Source organism: Squalius cephalus (assembly GCF_949319135.1).
Source record: "Squalius cephalus genome assembly, chromosome: 8".
NCBI classification, from domain to species: domain Eukaryota; kingdom Metazoa; phylum Chordata; class Actinopteri; order Cypriniformes; family Leuciscidae; genus Squalius; species Squalius cephalus.
This window is the reverse complement of record NC_137129.1, coordinates 33,723,586-33,742,915: the sequence shown is the minus strand read 5'-3', so window position 1 is coordinate 33,742,915 and position 19,330 is coordinate 33,723,586. Positions and strand designations below refer to the sequence as shown.

The 19,330-nt window shown below is 39.0% G+C and overlaps 1 protein-coding gene across 2 annotated transcripts in view; it reads left to right on the top strand.

Annotated features, from left to right (window-relative positions):
* The window catches only part of kmt2ba (lysine (K)-specific methyltransferase 2Ba), a 28,657-nt gene extending 10,266 nt beyond the window's left edge, over positions 1–18,391 (top strand). For both annotated transcript variants that reach the window (XM_079878823.1, XM_079878822.1), the window contains exons 7-37: positions 542–752; positions 887–939; positions 1,269–1,523; positions 3,527–3,621; positions 4,943–5,053; positions 5,877–5,990; positions 6,147–6,293; positions 6,480–6,572; positions 6,689–6,806; positions 7,072–7,185; positions 7,267–7,454; positions 7,579–7,677; positions 7,955–8,065; positions 8,219–8,295; positions 8,726–8,826; positions 8,913–8,995; positions 9,074–9,208; positions 9,287–9,445; positions 9,534–9,651; positions 9,738–9,816; positions 10,120–10,280; positions 10,419–10,574; positions 11,036–13,466; positions 13,821–13,940; positions 14,021–14,139; positions 14,246–14,374; positions 14,481–14,733; positions 14,855–14,962; positions 15,419–15,502; positions 16,221–16,350; positions 16,441–18,391. In XM_079878823.1, the coding sequence (XP_079734949.1) occupies positions 542–752; positions 887–939; positions 1,269–1,523; positions 3,527–3,621; positions 4,943–5,053; positions 5,877–5,990; positions 6,147–6,293; positions 6,480–6,572; positions 6,689–6,806; positions 7,072–7,185; positions 7,267–7,454; positions 7,579–7,677; positions 7,955–8,065; positions 8,219–8,295; positions 8,726–8,826; positions 8,913–8,995; positions 9,074–9,208; positions 9,287–9,445; positions 9,534–9,651; positions 9,738–9,816; positions 10,120–10,280; positions 10,419–10,574; positions 11,036–13,466; positions 13,821–13,940; positions 14,021–14,139; positions 14,246–14,374; positions 14,481–14,733; positions 14,855–14,962; positions 15,419–15,502; positions 16,221–16,350; positions 16,441–16,716 (6,428 nt within the window). In that variant the 3' untranslated portion in view covers positions 16,717–18,391. The remainder of the gene's footprint in view (positions 1–541; positions 753–886; positions 940–1,268; positions 1,524–3,526; positions 3,622–4,942; positions 5,054–5,876; positions 5,991–6,146; positions 6,294–6,479; positions 6,573–6,688; positions 6,807–7,071; positions 7,186–7,266; positions 7,455–7,578; positions 7,678–7,954; positions 8,066–8,218; positions 8,296–8,725; positions 8,827–8,912; positions 8,996–9,073; positions 9,209–9,286; positions 9,446–9,533; positions 9,652–9,737; positions 9,817–10,119; positions 10,281–10,418; positions 10,575–11,035; positions 13,467–13,820; positions 13,941–14,020; positions 14,140–14,245; positions 14,375–14,480; positions 14,734–14,854; positions 14,963–15,418; positions 15,503–16,220; positions 16,351–16,440) is intronic.
* The last annotated feature ends 939 nt before the right edge of the window (positions 18,392–19,330 follow it).

Genomic DNA, 19,330 nt, shown 5'->3' with positions numbered 1-19,330 from the left:
ACGTGTAATAATAGTGTAATTTTGCATTAAACTCTTTTTAGCTCTGTTTAGCTGAATATTCTCATCCTTTCTGGATATGGGAACATGTAATGGCTAGAAGTTTTGTAATTACGTGAATGTGAAAATAAAATGATCCTAGAGTGTGTTGCATTCATAATGCACAACATATGCAAAATGAGTCGTGGATTGTATTCAAAACACCACATGAGATGGCCTGAGGTCATTTGAAAATGACTGCACAAAAAAACAAACAAACAACAACATAAAAATAGAAACACAAAAATTTGCATTATGGTATTTCTTTATTTGTTAAAATGTTCATATTTGAATGCTAATATGTGATTGCAATTTAAAGTGCTCCATTATTGCAATGTCTGAAATAATTGTAATGCCTACTTGTGGCAGCAGTTCACCATGGTGGTGTTCCCTTCATTTCTTAGCAAACCAAACCTTGACATTCCCAAAATGCCCTTATTCTTATGTTAGATGCTTTCTTTTGCCTCTGTCTCCCTCTTCCACCGGCACCTTCTGGCTCTTCAAGATGTTGCATCTCACTCAGAACCAGAGAGTGAAGAATCTGTTGAGCCAAAGCCGACATTTAGACGCAAGTATGAAAGCACTGCTTTTGGCTATCGGCTAAAGCGCTGCTTGCGCTGCAAGGGCTGCAATCGGCTGGAGGACTGCGGGAGCTGCGTGTTCTGTCTGGACAAGCCCAAATTTGGAGGACCCAACAAGAAACGACAGAGCTGTGTGTAAGTGTCCAAATAGTGTTAACTACAAGGTATTACATGGCAGCAAGCCTTTCCTGGGGTTTAAAGAAGTCATATCATACATTTTTTTCTTTTTTGATCCTATTTGTGGACTTGTTTTTGTAATTTTTCAACAGCTTAAAGAAGTGTTCGCTGATTGAGCAGAACAAAACGAGACGATTTAACAAAGGTACTCTACTTGCCTCTTTAAAATTGAAATCCTTTTTAATGACCTGGTATTTACAGTCAATTGCCACTTGCCAATGCAAATATGATTATAAATAATAAAATGTACGTGTTTCAAATATTACAGTTAAAAATACTAGAACTCTACCACTTTAGCAGACATTAAAGCTCTGGGCTGTGTTTCCCAAAAGCATTGTGAGCTGGGTTCATCGTAGAGACCATTGGTGGCAATGGTTCTATGATCTACTTGGACTTTTTGGGAAACTCAGGCCTGGCCTGTTGGTTATTCATACCGATTTGATCATTTTATTTGACCACCTCTCTTTGGCGCAGTCCAGATGAAGCGGCGGCGGCGGCCATCAGCGGCCTCTGGCATGAACAGCAGCGAAGAAGAAAACGAGGAGGAAGGGGGAGATGATGGAGGAGGAGGACAAGCCCAGTTCAGCCCCACCAGGAGGCAGCCCAGACGACATGTCACTCCTCGGTCCTACAGAAAAATGCTGGGGTACGACGACTCTGACTCAGAGACACAGAGTGTCAGCTCAGAGAAGACAAAGGCCAGCGGGACCCAAAAGACTCAATCCAGTGGTACGAGTTTCATGTCAACCCTTACGGCAATATACACAGGGACAGCTCTTTGTTTGTCTTAAGAGCAGTCGCATAGCCACGAGGGGGCCTGCCCCCCCCCCCCCCCCCCCCCCCGATTCCTGATTGTTTAAAAAAAAAAAAAAAAAAAGGAATTGTTGATTTGTTCCTCTTATTGATAGATTGACCAGTGCTGTGCGCTAAAATGCAACGCTGTTTTCAAACGTATTGGTTTGATTTACATGTTGTGCATAGCTTACGCTTTCATTTTCTTTGCGTGTGAAATTTCATTAGCATACCGTGACAATGGCGGATGCACAAAGTTCAATACTGTAGAAGTTGCTACATTTAGTTGTCAAACAATATTGTTTTTTTTTTGATAACCGATGCCGATATCTCACAGAGCAGGGTGGCCGATATAAAGCCGATATGTAAAATAAATAATTTATATTTATTTTAATTAATATTTAATTCATTCGAAATAAATAATAAGAAAAAAAATTCTAAACATGCTTGTACTTTAGATGGCAACTTCTTGATTCTGCAATCCTATTACAGTATTTTTCAGAAATAAAGTTATTGTTTAAAAATATATGAATAAAAAGGAAGTAAACACTGTAACAGGTCACTCAGTAATCTGGTAAATTTATGCACAGTGGTAATCATATTTTTTCAAAAAAAGACAAGTTAATACAAATTTTTCATACAGCACACAGTGAAATTGGTTACAGCTTGTCGGTTGTACAGCATAACACATTGGTTATAGCACAGCGTATTTTAAAATCAAGGATTTAAAGTTTGTCGATCACGTCTCCAGTTAAGCTGAACAGCTGGATCAATTTTTCACACGGACAGACCGTCACGCGCAGAGTAACACGCGATCATGCAGGCTACAAATGCACACTTCAGAAGATCTCACAGCTGGATTCCATTAAATCTGCAAGGTTTGTGAAAATAAATGTTTACTAGATATTCAAAGAGTAATTTTAATGATATAAATGCGTATTTACTTAATCTTGATGGAAAATGAGAAAGTATTATAGTGTTTGCATTTTTGTTACTAATATAAATGCAAACGCTATACTTTTTCACGTACCATTTACCATAACAGTTCTATCTAACAACGTATTAGATATGACTGTTAAACAGAGACCATGTGAGTGCTGTTATCAGGAGCTGCAAGTCTCAGGCGTTCTCATCGCTGCCCGTTAAAATAAAAGTCCTGCTTCTAACACATCAAACCAATCAGAAAACCTCATCGGCCGATGCTAATATTTTAAAAATGCCTCGCCGATGTATATCGGTCGAAAACTAATCTGTGTCTGAACCTACTTCACCTTTCCACGAGACAGCGGGTGAAGCAGCACCTGAGACTTCCACGACAAGGACACAATCGGCACAATGCCAAATGATTTTCTCATAACAGCGAAAACACCTTATGTCAGCTATGGTCATATAGATTAGAGTAAGACATCATTCGAAACTGTAAAGGGTCTATTTTTATTTTTGTACACTCACAGTAAAAACAAAACATTGCGCTTTTGTAAAATAAAGAAAAGCAGGATGCGCTGTCTGCCGTCTCGGTTTCCTTTCCCTGAAGTTGTGCGTGTCACAAAAATGAACCGAAACTCAGCATATAGGCTACTACTTGTTGCAGTTTTTTCTTTCGTTTTGTTAATCTGTATTTAAATGAAATATATTTTGTTTATATTTATTCCTTTTATATACGTATACATATATATTCTGTTTTTCTCCTTGAACTGAAGCGTTGCATTTGCGTGATGTGACGATGTATGAATCTTAATGATCTATTGTTTATGCTGCTATTTGCACAAGTAAAACTGAACAAAATTTTTGGGTATTTTTAATGGCTTATAGACACTTATCCATTCTAATTTAATTGTAATTCAGGTGAAAAACCCAAAATTAACATCCCTAGCCCCCCAATAAAATTATGTGAAACCAGCGTATCTGAGACTTAACCAATACTTTGAACTTCTTTCCAGACATGGCTACCTCTGTAACTGCTCCAGAAGAAGCAACAAAGCAGAAAAGGCAAGGGCTTTACAGAGCATTTTGGGCCCAACGCAGAATTGATAAGGTACAGTAACTCATTGTCATTTTGATGATCCCAAAATGGATAATCTGATGATTAATCGACCTGGGCTTAGTCTCCCAAAAGCATTATAAGCCTAAGTAGATCGTAAAACCACTGCCACCCAATGGTCTCTACAATAAATTTAGCTCACAAGAAAAAAAAACTATTTTACTTTTACTTTTTTCTTTTAAACTTAATTTCTTCATTTTCACATGTTAAACCATCTATCTTAAAAAACATTTTGGTGCATCTAGATTTTATTTTATTGGTTGGCACATTGCATTCCCAAATGCATGTTATAAGTGACCCAAACTCACATGCGGAGATGTGTTTGTGTGGAGCAAAATTTACTGAACCACGCATATATTTATTTAATTAAATCACAGCCTTTGTCATTTTCATAATCTCACTTAGCCATATTGCGATTTTGGTTTTGTTTAGATTAATTGTATAGCCTTATTTTGGTATTTCACTTATAGCTCAATCCAATTACTGAATCACCTCTGAAATAAAATGTTATCCTCTTTAACTCTGTCTAATTGAATGCATTTGGGAATTATCTTATGTCTTTCTCTCTTTAAAATAAAACTGCTCTTGCCCTTTTCTTGGATGCAGTTTTTCCTGTCTCTCCACAGCTACAGCATTACAGCATGTCCTAACCAGGTGTTACATGACAAGATTCTGCCATCAAGTCATTTTTCTGTCCTTGCCTTCTCAACGAGATAAATTAAAACCCAAACGTGTGACAAAAATGTCTTTTTGCATAATGCTTTTTGTGGTTACCTCAACTCAACAAAAGAATTCTAACAATTTATAATGTTCTCTGCCTGGTTAGGACACTGTTGGACTAGTAGTACTCTTTCCTTTGGTCTAAACATCTACATCTGATGGTGATGGAAATGGGTGCTTTCCTCTGTTTCCTCTCATGCTCTGTTTGGTGACAGTCCTCCTCCCGCCCAGTTTTTATCGATTCCTTTTCCTGCTTGTATCCACTATACGCTGGTCCCCTCGTATTCCCCCAATTCTCTTGGTGTTTTTGACATTTACACAGGAGCCACTTAAACCATCTTCATCATCATCATCATCATCATCATCATCGGACCCTCCAGCACCACCCCACCATCCCTTCACCCCCACAGGAAGTCCCCCCCTCAAACCTGAGCGCAAGCTGCTGTTGCGGCTGGAAAGGCTACCGGCCAGTGTTGTGCAAGCGGCCTTGTTGGGCGTAGCAATCCCGGACACCACAAAGTCGCAGAAAGTGATGTGCGAGGTGGTGGAAGAGGAGCAAGCTTTTTTTCATTGCTCCTCTCTTACTCATTCTCAGAGTTCGGCGGAGCACACGCCTTCTAGTGTCCTGACTCCGCTGGCCAATGGCTGCACCCAGAGAGGCAAGTTGTCACAGCGGACGATGAACAAGATTCGCGTGGACTTCAAGGTCAGAGCTGAGATTTCTATGAGTTTTATATGAAACCAAAAGCTCTGTTTTTTTTGGGGTGTTTTAGATGAATATTGATAATAAAAATTGATTGTTCATTCAAAACACCAAAAATAAAACAAAAAATAAGTTTTAAACAAAGTTTTATAAATACACACCCACACACTCATGTCTGGTTCGCTATCTTTATATATATATATATATATATATATATATATATATTTATATTAAATCTGTTTTTGTTGTTTGTACCTTTTACATTTTTTTTAATTAGGGTTAAAGTCATCATGAAATCAAAATTTACCCTATTTGCTTTTATTAGCGCACATTTACTAGTCGTGTGGTGAACAATTCATTCGTGCAAGATAATACACCGAAAAAAATGTGTTTGTCGTGGTAATCTTTAATCAGAAAATTTGCTTCTGCTCTGGAATTGCGTTCCTTCTCTGATGACGTCAGTTTGATGTCTTGGGTTGAATAACTTTAATCACTCCCCTCAAACCGTCAGTCTGCTTTGAGCGAGGTGCGCTAAAGTAAAAGCCCGCCCTCTATTCAATATTCCGTTTCACTTGGAAATGCGTCACAACACTGAAGTAAAGTCGGTTGCAACTTCTGGCTCACGTGGACTTGAAACCAGAAATGCTCTTGACGGTTTTTGTGACAATAACCCCTTTTTCCCACTTCATTTATTTAATAAAAAAAAAAAAAAGAAGCTGTTAAGAGGTCTGTTTTTAAGTCTGTTTTTATTCCCAAAAGTGGATCTCAAACGTTTTTATTTTGCTGCCTCTTTAATTTATTAACATTTTAATGTTAATTTATGCAGGAGGACTGTAACATCCAGAATGTGTGGTTGATGGGAGGATTAAGTATTCTCACTTCAGTTCCCATCATGCCCCAGTCTGTGTGTCTGCTCTGTGCCAGCAAAGGCCAACATGATGTAAGATCCAGCTTTCAAAACATCACTAAATACCACAGAATCATCATCCATATTCCTTCAATCATAACTCAGTACTACAGCAAAATTTCATTATTCGCAGAAGAATCTATCTATTGGCCCATATCTAATTTTGAGTTTGATTGATCTTTTTTCCAGATGATCTACTGTCAGATGTGCTGTGAGCCTTTTCACCGTTTCTGTCTGTCACCAGACGACTGCCCAAAGGAGGAGAACAAGGAGAACTGGTGCTGCAGACGCTGCAAGTTCTGCCATGTTTGTGGCCGCAAGAGCAAGCAAGCAAAGGTGCATTACACTTTTAATTTAGTACTAATACAGAATAGTCATGAAGGTATTACTTTTCTAATTAATCAGACCTATAGTTACCACATTGCAGAAGAGAAAAATATTGTAAACGTACATCGAAGGAGCCATGCAAGTACATAAATTGACAACAAATCAACTAATCATATTCTGTTCTTCCTCATTCAGCCAGTTTTGCAGTGCAAGAGATGCATGTACTGCTACCATCCATCCTGTTTAGGACCCACATATCCCAAATCTGTCAAAATGAACACCTCTTGGGTGAGTTATCTCCCTAAAATCATCATTCTAATTTTCACCTAATTTGACAGACATTGCGTTTGAATTATTCATACAGTGATAAGGCCATCAATGAAGTCTGCTTTGTTTCTTTGCAGATTTGTATGCTGTGTATCAGGTGTAAGAGCTGCGGTGTGACTCCTGGGAAGTCCTCGGACTTGTCCTGGAACAGTGAGCTGGACCTCTGCCCTGACTGTAGCAAACTCCATAGCAAAGGTTTGACAATGCAAACGTCTAGTCAGATACTAGTTCAGTCTGAAATTTTAAGGTTCTGCACCTTTAATTGAATTTTTTTATTATATTAATTAAATAATGTGATTTCATTGCTTATTTTAATTGTATTAATTCAGTTAACTGAATAATAATATTACTTGTATATAACATTACATTTTTATATAAAAAATGTGTTTGTTTAACTCATGGTTTTGTGTGATTATGTCTAAGAATTTTGCATTGTAATTTGTTGATTGTGTATTCGCAGGGAACTTCTGCACTGTTTGTCTGAAGTGCTTTGAGGAACATGAGTTTGACAGCAGCATGATGCAGTGTGCCCGATGTGCACACTGGGTCCATCCCAAATGTGAGGGGCTCACAGGTAAGATCCATTTTCAATGCCTTGCTGATCACACACACTGTACTCTGTCCTGTATTTCCTTCCTGTGTTTTTCATCTTCAGATGATCTGTATGAGATCCTTTGTCGTCTACGGGGGAAGAGCCTGGTGTTTTCCTGTGCTCCCTGCAGTAAGAGATTCCGCAGCGGCTGGCAGGATGTCGTGCAGGTCGTTTTGAGGAACGGTCTAGAGAAGATCATGGATGGATTGAGGAGCTCTCTGAACATGTGTCACCTCCTTGTATGTTCGCAGGTGAGGTTTGAGCAGTCTGTGTACTGAGAATATCCCCTTTAAGATTTAGTTTGAATGATTTATCTGTTCACCCTCCTGTAGTGTCTAGGTGAATCAGATGTGTTTTATGTGTGTATCTGAACAGTGTGAGGCCTGTCCAGATTTTGAGGTTGTAAAGAAACAGTCAGGCTGTTGTTTACATCCTATAGAGAAGAAGCTGGAGAATGACCTGTACACTTCACTGGTGAGATCTTTTATACACGTGAAACAAGTTGACAACATAAACATTTTTCAAGAAGAATTGTTTCTATTTCTATTGTCTACTAACTTTCTATATCCTTAATTATCCAATACTATGTATAATTTACATTCAATCTAAATCTTTCCTATGCATTTGGAGAAGAACCATTGAATTAGTCACTCTATCAATATATTTAAGTTGGAAATCACAGTTTAGAGATTTGGTATCGGTTAAATAGGTATAAAACATTAACTAAATGTTATTTACTCTGTCCTTTCAGAAAGCATTTCATGAGGATGTTGTGATGGTGTTGGTGGAAAGGCTGAGAAAAGAAGAATATCTTCCAGTGGAGCAAAGGCCCTCAAGCCAAGCCAAGTTGTATTACATAAAGGTAATGTTTTTTTTCTTTCTGTAGGTCTACAATAGCTGCCGGTGTTCAGTTCAGCTGTTATTGGATATTTTAAAGCAATGCATATTTTATGAGTGATATTTTCAGACTGTAGTTCATTTTGGTGCATATTTTGTCTTTGTTCTGTCTTTGCAGCTAGTAGAACAAGTATTCAGCTGGTTCAACAGTCAGGACCCCAAAACATGGAACCCTCGTATGCAAGAATTTCCACGGTATGAACTTCTTTTTTCTTATTTTTAAAGCAGTAAAGTATTCCGGGTTAAACAACTTGTTGCTTTGTAGACTGTCGATTACCATCGAAAATAACTTTCGATTCAGATTGTAACCAACAAAAATGAGTTTATAAGACAGTTGTTCTGTTGGGTTTACAAACTGAAATGTTAAGCTTGTATTTTTGCTACAGCACTTATATTAATAATTCATATTCCTCAAAGTCAGTATTAAACTTTGAGCAAATTAAATTTGGAATCAGTGGATCTCAACCTTTTTGACTTCAAACATGTTTTATTTTAAGTCTTCTTGAGGCCCCCTTGGAAATTTGTTGAGGCCCCCTGGTTGAGAACCACTCTGCTGCATGTATTTCTGTTTTTTCTATTTGTGATGTTTTTAGTAAAGGTTAATTTTGCCCCTTTTGTTTCATAGTGGTATGCTTCCTGAAGCTGTAATTCCCCCCAGCAATGAACACAGTTATGCACAATGGCTCAAAGAGCAGAACCCAGAAAACTCTCACTCAAAATCTCAAGGTAAACACATTGTGTTTTTATCTTTATGGCTCATGCTTTCATCTTGTTTGTATCTTGTTTTGTTAATTTGTGTCCATGAACCACAGATCTGCAGAATGTGAACTCTCAGTCTTTCATGGATGAAAGACAGTGCTCCCTCTGTCAGCAACATGGAGATGCCAAACCGAATGTAGGTGAAACCTTGAGCAGTTTTGTGTTCTGGGATGAGTATTCTGTTGGACTCAGTTGAGTTGTATTGTATGTGTAGGATGCTGGTAGGCTGCTGAATATTGGACAGAATGAATGGGCTCATGTGAACTGCTGCATGTGGTCGGCGGAAGTGCAGGAAGTCAATGGAGCTTTGCTGCATGTTCACAGTGCCGTTGCCAGGGGCCGGTTCATGGTAAGTATCAACTGATAAAGAATAGTGTATACGTAGAATAAAATGTCGAAATATTATTAAACGTACCTTTTTTTCCAGCGCTGTGAAAGTTGTGGCCAAACAGGGGCGACTGTGGGTTGTTGTCTCACCTCGTGTCAGAGTAACTACCACTTCATGTGTGCTCGTGCCAGCAACTGTGTCTTCCAGTGCGATAAGAAAGTCTACTGTTACAAACACCGTGATCTCATAGACAGCAAGGTTTGTATGTTTAGCAAAACTGTTAATGTTTTACAGTTACTGTATAATTTGAAGTGAGAAGAATGTAAACAAGCTTTTCTTTTTATAGATTGAACAAGGCAATGGTTTTGAAGTTCTCAGAAGGGTCTACGTTGATTTTGATGGAATCAGTCTGCGTAGGAAGTTTCTAACAGGCTTGGAGCCAGAGTCTGTAAATGTGATGATTGGTGAGCAAGCGGGTCCTTTTTTTTTTTTTTTTTTGGTGTTTAAAAATAAGAGAGAATTCAAAAATGTTCATGATGTACCCATGCAGGGTCTCTACACATTCAAAAACTTGGTGTTCTGACGGAGCTGTCTGCAAATTCTGGGAAATTGTATCCAGTTGGTTACCAGTAAGTAACAAAGTTTAAAATCACTCTGCTTTCATTTGATAATTATTTTCATTTGATACTGGTGATTATCAGTTATCAAAGCATTAGTTACATAATTCCCTTTGTAGTGCAATTATTGTCCAAAAAACTATTAAAAAAACATTAAAGCATTTAGCAGAACTTAGATTGTTAACAGCAAACTAGTATCAGCTTCAGATTGCACATTCAACATCTATGAATGTTTATTTTAAAGAAGCAATAGTTGTTCCAGCTCGATGATCCTTTTCCATAGTAATCTGTACTCATAGTTTGATTTGGTCTCAGATGTTCTAGATGGTATTGGAGCACAGTTGACCCTCGCAGGCGATGCCGGTACACTTGTAAAGTGACAGAGGTGCGACCTTCAACACGGTGTAAAACTCCTTGTTTCTTGGTGGACCAGGGAGAAAATCACACAATTGTACACAGCCCAAAAGTTCACAATGGTGTGTGTTTAAGTATATCTAGATGCATATTGTTTTTTTTAACATTTAAGCATTTAATTTAGAGCCTGTACCGTTTTTGGCCAGCATGGTGTAAAATCTTTGTACTTTGTTAATTTTTCAAAATCATATTTTTCGTAGATGAGGATGGCACAGACAGCGAGTCTTTTTCACCTGAGCTTCCTCCCATCACCCCCTCCAAGACTAAACAGGACTCAGGGGTCGCAGGTAAGACTCCTGGGTATCCACACAACAGGAGACCAGCAGGAGGAATGTCCAGACCATTACCTTCCCCAGGTAGGATTCTTCCATCATTTTTAAGTTTTCTATTCATTTTTTAAACAAATAAATCAAATTACATCAAATTTCAATATGATGAAAAATGAAAAATGTCATTATTTACTCACCCTCATGTCATTCCATACCCATCACACATCCATGTGAATCATATTAGTATAAATAAGAAGTATTAAAATTAAGAGATGAGAAGGTATGAACTGACAATGATTTATTGGCAATCGACATGTGCATTCCATTCCCTCTCTACGAGGTGTTTAGGAACACCTTAGAGCTTAACAAATGAAGCATTCCTGTGAAATAAATAATAAATGGGGGGGGGGGGGGTCTTTATCAACAGAAAGTAATCAAATGTAAAACAACACTGCATAGTCTTCACTCTGTATAAATATAGATTAATCCTACTAAAGAGCAGCGATTGATTTTTCTCTGTATCTTTTGTTGTTTTATTAACATCTCAGGAAATGCTGTTTCCACATCCCATCACATTTTGACCATCAGTGACCTTGATGAGACACGGCGTGCAACAAGGAGACTTTCCACACGTAGCCGAAACGCCTCTCCTCCCCCTGTGGTACTTTCGGGCCCGATGGCTCAGCGATCAGGGAGCTCGATTCACCCTAGGTCGCTTTCATTCAGCCCCCCTGTCTCACCACTTGGTGCAACCGAGAACCTCCTGAGCACCACTTCACCTCGACGAAGAGGGAGGCCTTCTTCGTTATCTCCATCTAGCATCACCTCAGGACCCTCACCGCCACAAGCAGCTCTCCGAAGTCCCTCTTTGACCGCACCTTCATCTGTACGCCACTCCTCACGACTTCAACAGCCTTTCACAACCACAACACATAAAACTGACGAGGTGGATCAGGAGTTCTTTGCCTTGTCAGAGCCAGAGGAGGCTGCAGGTGCGCCAAGCCACAGAATTCCCACCACATCTGACAAGTCGGATCAAGAACTGCTTTCTGCGCACTTTGATCCAGACACAGATGTGGCTTTGGCCTCAGTATTGAACGCAAAGCTTGAATTTGATGAGGCTTTGCTCAATGAAAATGTGGCTCTGGATTGTGACCCTCAAGGTAGTGAGGCAGATGTGGAAGAAGGAGCCTGCAAATACATCTCTGGCAGGAATGATCTGTCATCGCCTGTGACTTCAGAGATGCAGATGGAAACCGATGATGATGTTGCTGACCATTATCTAAATTTCTCTCGCACAGTTGTGGTCCGTGAGCCTGCCAAAGACTCTACACAAGCAGGTCTTGCTGTCCTTTCTAACTCAGGGTCCATCTCGCAGCTGGATGGAGCTGACAATGACTCAGAGAGTGATACAGGTGAAGCCAACACAGATGATGATACTCAGGAAGTAGGGAGTAGTTTTTGTAGTCAGGATACTGAGCCATTAAAACTCACTGGTCCAAACAAGGGCAGAACCCTTGGCGACGGGCAGCTAGTTTGCACGCAAGCATCGATTGCAAATCCACATACAGCAGATTCTGTTGATCAGAATGCTCAACCAGAGACTCAAAACATGGACCAGGTTTGTGAAGAACAGGAAATAAGTAATTTAAAAGAGAGCGGAGAATTGCTTGTTGACCTTAGCGCTGACATATCCAACCAACAGGAAGCATCCTTCACAGAAGGATTGAAAGCAACAACCCCCATCATTTACAAAGGTGGTGATCTTGTGACGAGCCAAGAAGTAGTCTTGATGGAGAATGAATCAACAGAGAGCTCGCAAGAGGTGTTCTTGGACGACGCCAGTGGGAATTTTATATCCGCTGTTGACGGCAGAGTTTTGGACTTGACAGAAAATGCTGCTGGTCCTGAGGCGGCAAGTGATTCCTCACCATTAAACAAGGATGAATCTGTTTTAATGAGAGATTTGTTGCCTGTTGAGAATCTGGCAGCAGCCAAGCCAATGAGTGGTACTAGAACAATTCATGTAGTTGCACCAGCTATGCACACAAAAAGACGTTATGTGACTATACAACCTGGATCCCAACCCAAAACTCTCCAGATGGCAATACCTACTGCCACCTCTCTGCCGCTCTCCATGCCCGTCAGTGTTGTCTCATCTCCTCCCACCTTTTCCATTGCACAGCAAGGAACTCTGCTTGCTCATGCCCCGGCTGTAGTGAATGGTTTCGGAGCTCTGTCGAAGGAAGCCACAAAGGGTCGTGCGATCGCCATACGCATTGCCACCCCAAAACAAGTGACAGGACAGTCTCTGCTCCAGTGTTTGCCCGGTACACCCTCTACACCTCAGGTTCTTCTGGTCAACCGTGCTGGACAGATTCTAGTGAAAAACCCACAGACTAATACCTACCAAGTACCTAGTGCTAATTCCCCCTCGTATACCCAAATCAGCCAGATTGCGAAGATAATCCACAGTAGTAACGTTCTCCAGCGACCCGTCCCTAAGGTTACGGTGATACCAGTGCCGCAGCTTCCGACTAGTCTCGGCAAAACCACACCAACGCGCATCATATCTTACAGCAGCAGCAATCGAGCAGCACCGTCAACCCAGGTGCTTATCAGGAGGATTCCTCAGAGTTATCCTAGTCCGCCGACAGAAAGAGCTGACTTGATTTCTGAAGCTGGCCGGAAGGAAATGGCCCAGGCTATAATCGATAAAGCAATGGCAAGTCACCGTGAAATGGCAAGTCCCATCGGCACGAACCCTTCTCAGCTCCACCTTGATAAACGCCTCTCTCCTGAATCGAAGGAATCATCTACTGGGTGTCGTCTTCGAACTCAACCCAACATCTTGTCCCACTCCAGACCTCCAGTCAAGATCAAGAGAGTGTCTTCATTAACTGATCGAATTGGTGTGAAAAGATGCAGGACAGACTTCTTGGATCAAATAGATCCTTGTTCCCAGGATGACCCCAGCAGGTAGGGACGAATATTTAGTCAAATCGGTCAGGATGATCTAATCATTGGTCTAGGTTTAGATTATTTTAGAGACCTAGCATCTAGGAGGGGGATTTCCTGTTTTTTAGCATGTGTTTTTATAATTTTGTGCCATAAAAGGTTATAGTAAATGCTGTGAAAAAGTTCGATTTTCTGTTTTTCTGCATATTCATGCATTACATGAATTATTAGCTGCCTGGTGGACCTGATCATGAACCAAATCTTAATTCATTACGACAGATAAAAATGTCATATTGAACATCTCAACTGGATGTTCTTGTTAATTTATTTTTATTTTCATCATGTAATAATAATCGTTATTTTTCCAATTTTTAGATCAAATCGGGTTAGAATAAAGGCCCCTAGTGTAAAGGATGTGCTCGACTTTGACGAACCTGATGTTGGATCTCTTGACCAGCAGAAGATTGATGAATCCAAGATTGCTGAACTAGAGAGGTCAGTAATGAGAATTTAAAATCACATTTAGTCATGTTTTACCCTAGAAAATCATAATATTTTCTTTTTCTTCTTTTTAGAATTACTCCAAATAATTCGGAGCCCACTGCAGCGCAGGAAAATGACACACGAGACGGTGGTAAATCTCAATGTATGAGCTCAAAATATAGTGATTCCTCTGACTGGGCCCCATATGCAGGTTAATATGAAATATGGCTTTGACGTTAGGCACGTTTGTTGTAGTTGCTCGCACTAATTCGATGAATAGTTCGATGAAAAGTTCACTGCATGTGTAATTGTTTCAGGTTGGAGTTCAGATGAGGACTCCCCATCACCTGGCAAGCAGGATAAATGTGCCAGTCTGTATCAACCCCACCTGCGTTTCCAAATTACCAGTGAGGATGGTTTTAGCGTAGAGGCCGACAGCATGGATGGTCAGTTTTGAGAAATCTTGTTCTGGGACCATGAAAAAAGCAATTGGGTTTCTTCCTATTAAACTTGTCCACGTTATAATACGTTTCCTTCACTGTGTTTCTTCAGTGGCGTGGAAAGCAGTAATGGATGGTGTCCAGGAGGCACGGATAGGCTGTCGGCTGGAGCAGTTGCCCATCAGCAGGGTCAGTGGTGCAAGGGTGCTGGGTGTCCTCCACGATGCTGTGCTCTTCCTGCTGGAGCAGTTGCAGGGTGCTTCCCTCTGCCAGAAACACCGTTTCCGTTTCCACCAGCATGAACTACCAGAAGAGGTGCTGCCAGTCAACCCCAGTGGCTGTGCCCGCGCAGAGGTCTATGTGCGGTAAGTATCAGTAAAGACTATCTGAACTCATGTAGCCTTTGCCACATATTGACTGAGTTACTTCATTTTTTCATTTTCAAGTTTTGAAATCAAAAACTACCTTTTTTTTTCCACTCTCCAGAAAATCTACCTTTGATATGTTTAATTTCTTGGCGTCGCAACATCGGCAGCTTCCTGAGTCTAGGCCATGTGATGATGAAGAGGATGATGTTATGCTCAAATCCAGCAGGTTAGACACTCAGCAACATGTGAATGTAATACACTATCACTTTAAGATGTTTTTTGAAAGAGGTCTCTTGCTCACCAAGGCTGCATTTATTTGGTTATTAAAAACTAATATTCTGAAATATTATTACAATTTAAAATAACTGTTTTACATCATTCTCCGGACACTCCGGTCTTCAGTGTCGCATGATCTTTCAGAAATCATTCTAATATGCTGATTTGCTGCTCAATTAGTAGAATTGTTTTTTCCAGGATTCTTTCTTAATTAAAAGTTCAAAAGAATAGAATTTATTTGAAATAAAAATCTTTAGTAAGATAAATCTCTACTTCATAAGAGACTTCTTTCAGAAACATTAAAATCGTACTGGTCCAAACTTTTGAACGGTAGTGTGTGTGTGGATGCATGTATAAATCTCAAGAGTATATATATATTCATTCTTGCATTTCAACTTCCCTGTAGAAGAGCCACAAGTACGGAGTTGCCAGTGGCTATGAGGTTCAGACACTTGGAAAAAACCTCCAAAGAAGCTGTGGGAGTTTACAGGTAATTCCTTCCAGAGAGATACAGCACAAAAACTAGCTGTGTAAAACTTCTTATAACCAATCCCATGCTAATAAAAGAGATTTGATCTCTAAAGATGAAAATAGTGTTCATTTTTTCAGCAGTTTTTTAATTTAATCTTAGTCTTAGTCCTGTGTCAAATGTACTTTTTAGTTTTTATCATGTTAAGTCAACCTTGTCCTGTTTTTGTTTTGTCAAGTTTTAGTCGACTAAATGTCTTGGCAAACTAGTCTAGTTTTAGTCAATGAAAACTGTCACATTTTCATTAAATTGATAATCCTGGTTATTTTGCTCAAAATTATAATCACAATGATTGTGGTGATTTGAAAAATTTGTGTTTTTTTTTTATTTCATTTCATTTAAGCACAATATCTCAATGAAGATCGCACTTTATTCTCAGTGTAGAAAGACTACTGTGCGCTCGGTTGCCAGATTGGGAAGATTAAGTAAAACACCAGGTAGAAAATGTAACCTTTTAAGAGAAAGGCTCTAATTGGGGGCTTTAAAATCTTGACCTTTTTTTTTACTTTTTACTGTCAGCTTTTCGTCAACGACATTGCATGTTGATATATTCAGTTATTGTTTAATGGCGTTGGTGTCGTCTCGTTTTAGTCATGGAAAAACATTTTCCGTCATAGATTTTGTTAACGTAATTAACACTAGATGAAAAGTAACCACGTTTTCCTTGTCTCCATGATAGATCTGCTATACATGGTCGTGGTCTTTTCTGCAAGAGGAACATTGAGGCTGGGGAGATGGTGATCGAGTATGCTGGGAATGTCATCCGCTCAGTTCTCACAGACAAAAGGGAGAAATACTATGACGGCAAGGTAAAAACATCAATTTATCCTTTTGCAGTTTTCGCCAGGCTTTCTTTCCTAACACTCTACTGTCTAATTCCTCCCTCTGTCTCCTCAAAGGGCATCGGCTGCTACATGTTTCGCATTGACGACTTCGACGTGGTGGACGCCACCATGCATGGAAACGCGGCGCGGTTTATCAATCACTCCTGCGACCCGAACTGTTATTCGAGAGTCATCAACGTGGAGAGCCAGAAGCACATCGTTATTTTCGCCCTGCGGAAGATTTACCGTGGAGAGGAGCTCACCTACGACTACAAGTTCCCCATTGAAGATGCAAACAACAAATTGCACTGTAATTGCGGGGCCCGGCGCTGCCGACGCTTCCTGAACTAAGGTCACCGTGGTTTACTCTGGCACATGGGTGGAAATAGGAGGTTTGTGAGGGGATATTTTGGTATGGGCGACTATTTTTGAAGGAAGACTCTCATTACACGTGCTTGAGGGTATGGAGATGAAGGATACACCATATTTATATTGATTGGCCAGGTGTGTAGCGTTTTTAGACTACCACTCACAACTTGATTGGTTACCTCGTATGAGCTATATTTCCTACCCCAACATTCGACAACCTGGAAAGTCCTGGACTGGATGAGGCAGATGATTGCTTGGATTTAACAATTAAAAATTGTGACCTCAAACGAATACCCTTTACTTAACTATTTCACCAGTTTTCCCCAGCATGCCTTTCAAATCTTGCCACTGGTAATACAGTAGATCTTTTCTGGAAGAATCCTTTAGCTGTCAGAACTAATGTACAGAGGTTTTCATAGTGGAAGATACCCTGAAGTTTCAAAGGGTGTGATTATTTTTGCTACTGAATCAGAGGAGTTCCTGTGATGGGTCATCCTCAATAGCACCTTAATAATCTTTGCTCCCCCCCCGCCCCCCCCCCCCCCCCCCCCTCTCAGAAATGTTGGCACTGTACATATTCTCCTGAACAGATGTACATTTTGGTGAACTATGAACAATCTTGCCACACAACATAGTTTGTAAACAGGAGCCTGTATGTTTCCAGAACATTTACATTTGTATATTTCACAGTGTTTTTTTTTTACATGGATGCAAATGAATGCGTCACTTAGAACGTGCTTTTTAAAAAAAACTAATTCCCTTGACTGGTAGAGATAGAGTACCTTTGCTCTGAATGCATGTACAGACAGTTTTGCAGCATTCTGGGTCATGTACAGATTACCTTTCTTCATAAGACTTCACCCAAAGCCCAATTTTTGACACATTGATTTTAAGAACCCACTGTTTTTATGTGCTTTTATATCTTAAGGTCAGTCTTTGGATGGGTCTATTGTAATATTCTCCATATTAGGATGACTTGTGCAGTGTTAAATGTTCAAAAAACTCCCATCCTGATCAAAACACGCACAAGTATTAACAGAAATATACAAACCCATACTCACGAATGGCGGGTTTAGCTTGAAACAGCCGACTTGCTTCTAATAGCCATGTGTTTGTTCCTTTCCTCATGCAGCGCGTTTAGGCCGACTCTCATTTCCATTTTGTTTGACTACCTCAGTAGCTCAGTAAACCAGTGACAGCTAGTGAAGTTACAGTGCAAACAGTAGTAAAAATTATGCTGGGATAATCCCGAAATAGCTTTGATTTTATGCAACGTGACTGTAGGGGTTGTCTGTTTCATTTCTTTGTTTTTCCAGAGAATTCCCGGATCCCTCTTCCCTCGTGCTTTTGTACAGAATTGAAGTGTGCTTATTAAAAATGAAGACTGAGGCTTGATTCCATCACTGAACGTGATCCAACTCAAAGTGAAACTTTGTGTATAGTTGTATACAAGAATTTCTAAATCTGTTCAATTTTTCTACGCACTTTTTTTTATTTATGATGTTCTGTACGTAATAAAGATAAAGATATTTGAACAAAGTACATTCTTGAAATTTTTTTTGTTCTAAATATTTTAAGTTCGCATGAAAGCAAAATTGATCATGTTTACTGTATTACAGCATGTTATACTAAATAAAAAATGGCTTCCGTTCTGCCTTTAATGAACTTTAGCTTGATTTGACCCATTAAAAATCTTGCAAATAGTTAATTTGGAATTATTAACTGTTTATTTTTACTTTCATCTGAACATTTTTAAGATTTATTATTTAGCAATGGTGGATTTGTGGGCAAGGTCAATTTAAATTTGGAAGGGGGAAAGTCAAAAAGTACATTTATTATGAAGTTGAGATATTTATTAGAATTCATAATAATAAATATTAGTTATTTAATTTATATCGATAATAGTAATTTAATTTAATTACATTTACATTTCAATTATTTTTATTATTTATCATAAACCTGTATGATAATTGACCAGAATCATTCAATCTGATTTTAGATTTTCATTTTGACATGCCATTTTTATAACATTTTCCAATGGTTCAGTTTATTTCTCTTAATAATATAACAGATGGCATAACCAGATTCATTATTAACTATAACTAAAACCATAAAAAACTAAAATAAACCCTTTAAAAAAAATCAGCTGGTTGCCAAGACCATTCTTATTTTTGTTTAGTTAACATATTGAACAAATAAACTTAAACTTTTAAATATAAAACTACAAACAATCTTTTTCTTAAACTATATATATATATATATATATATTTTTTTTTTTTTTTTACTTCATCAGTGTGCTTACTAATAATGACAAACACAACCAAATACAAATTCAAAATATTAAAAAAGCTATCATAGTATGTCATTGATTCTAAAATACCTCTGAATAAAACATAATCTTGTCCATGCTAAACTAATCTCTATACTGTATGTTACAATTTAGTTCCATGTACATTATTAATAAGGATTTCACATGTATTTTTTATTTTTATTTTTCAATTTGGAAATGTCTGAAATGACACCGACAGTAAGATGGATAAAATAAGAGGTCGAACAGTTCTCCCACTTGGAAATCATGGAGGGGTCTGAAATTGTT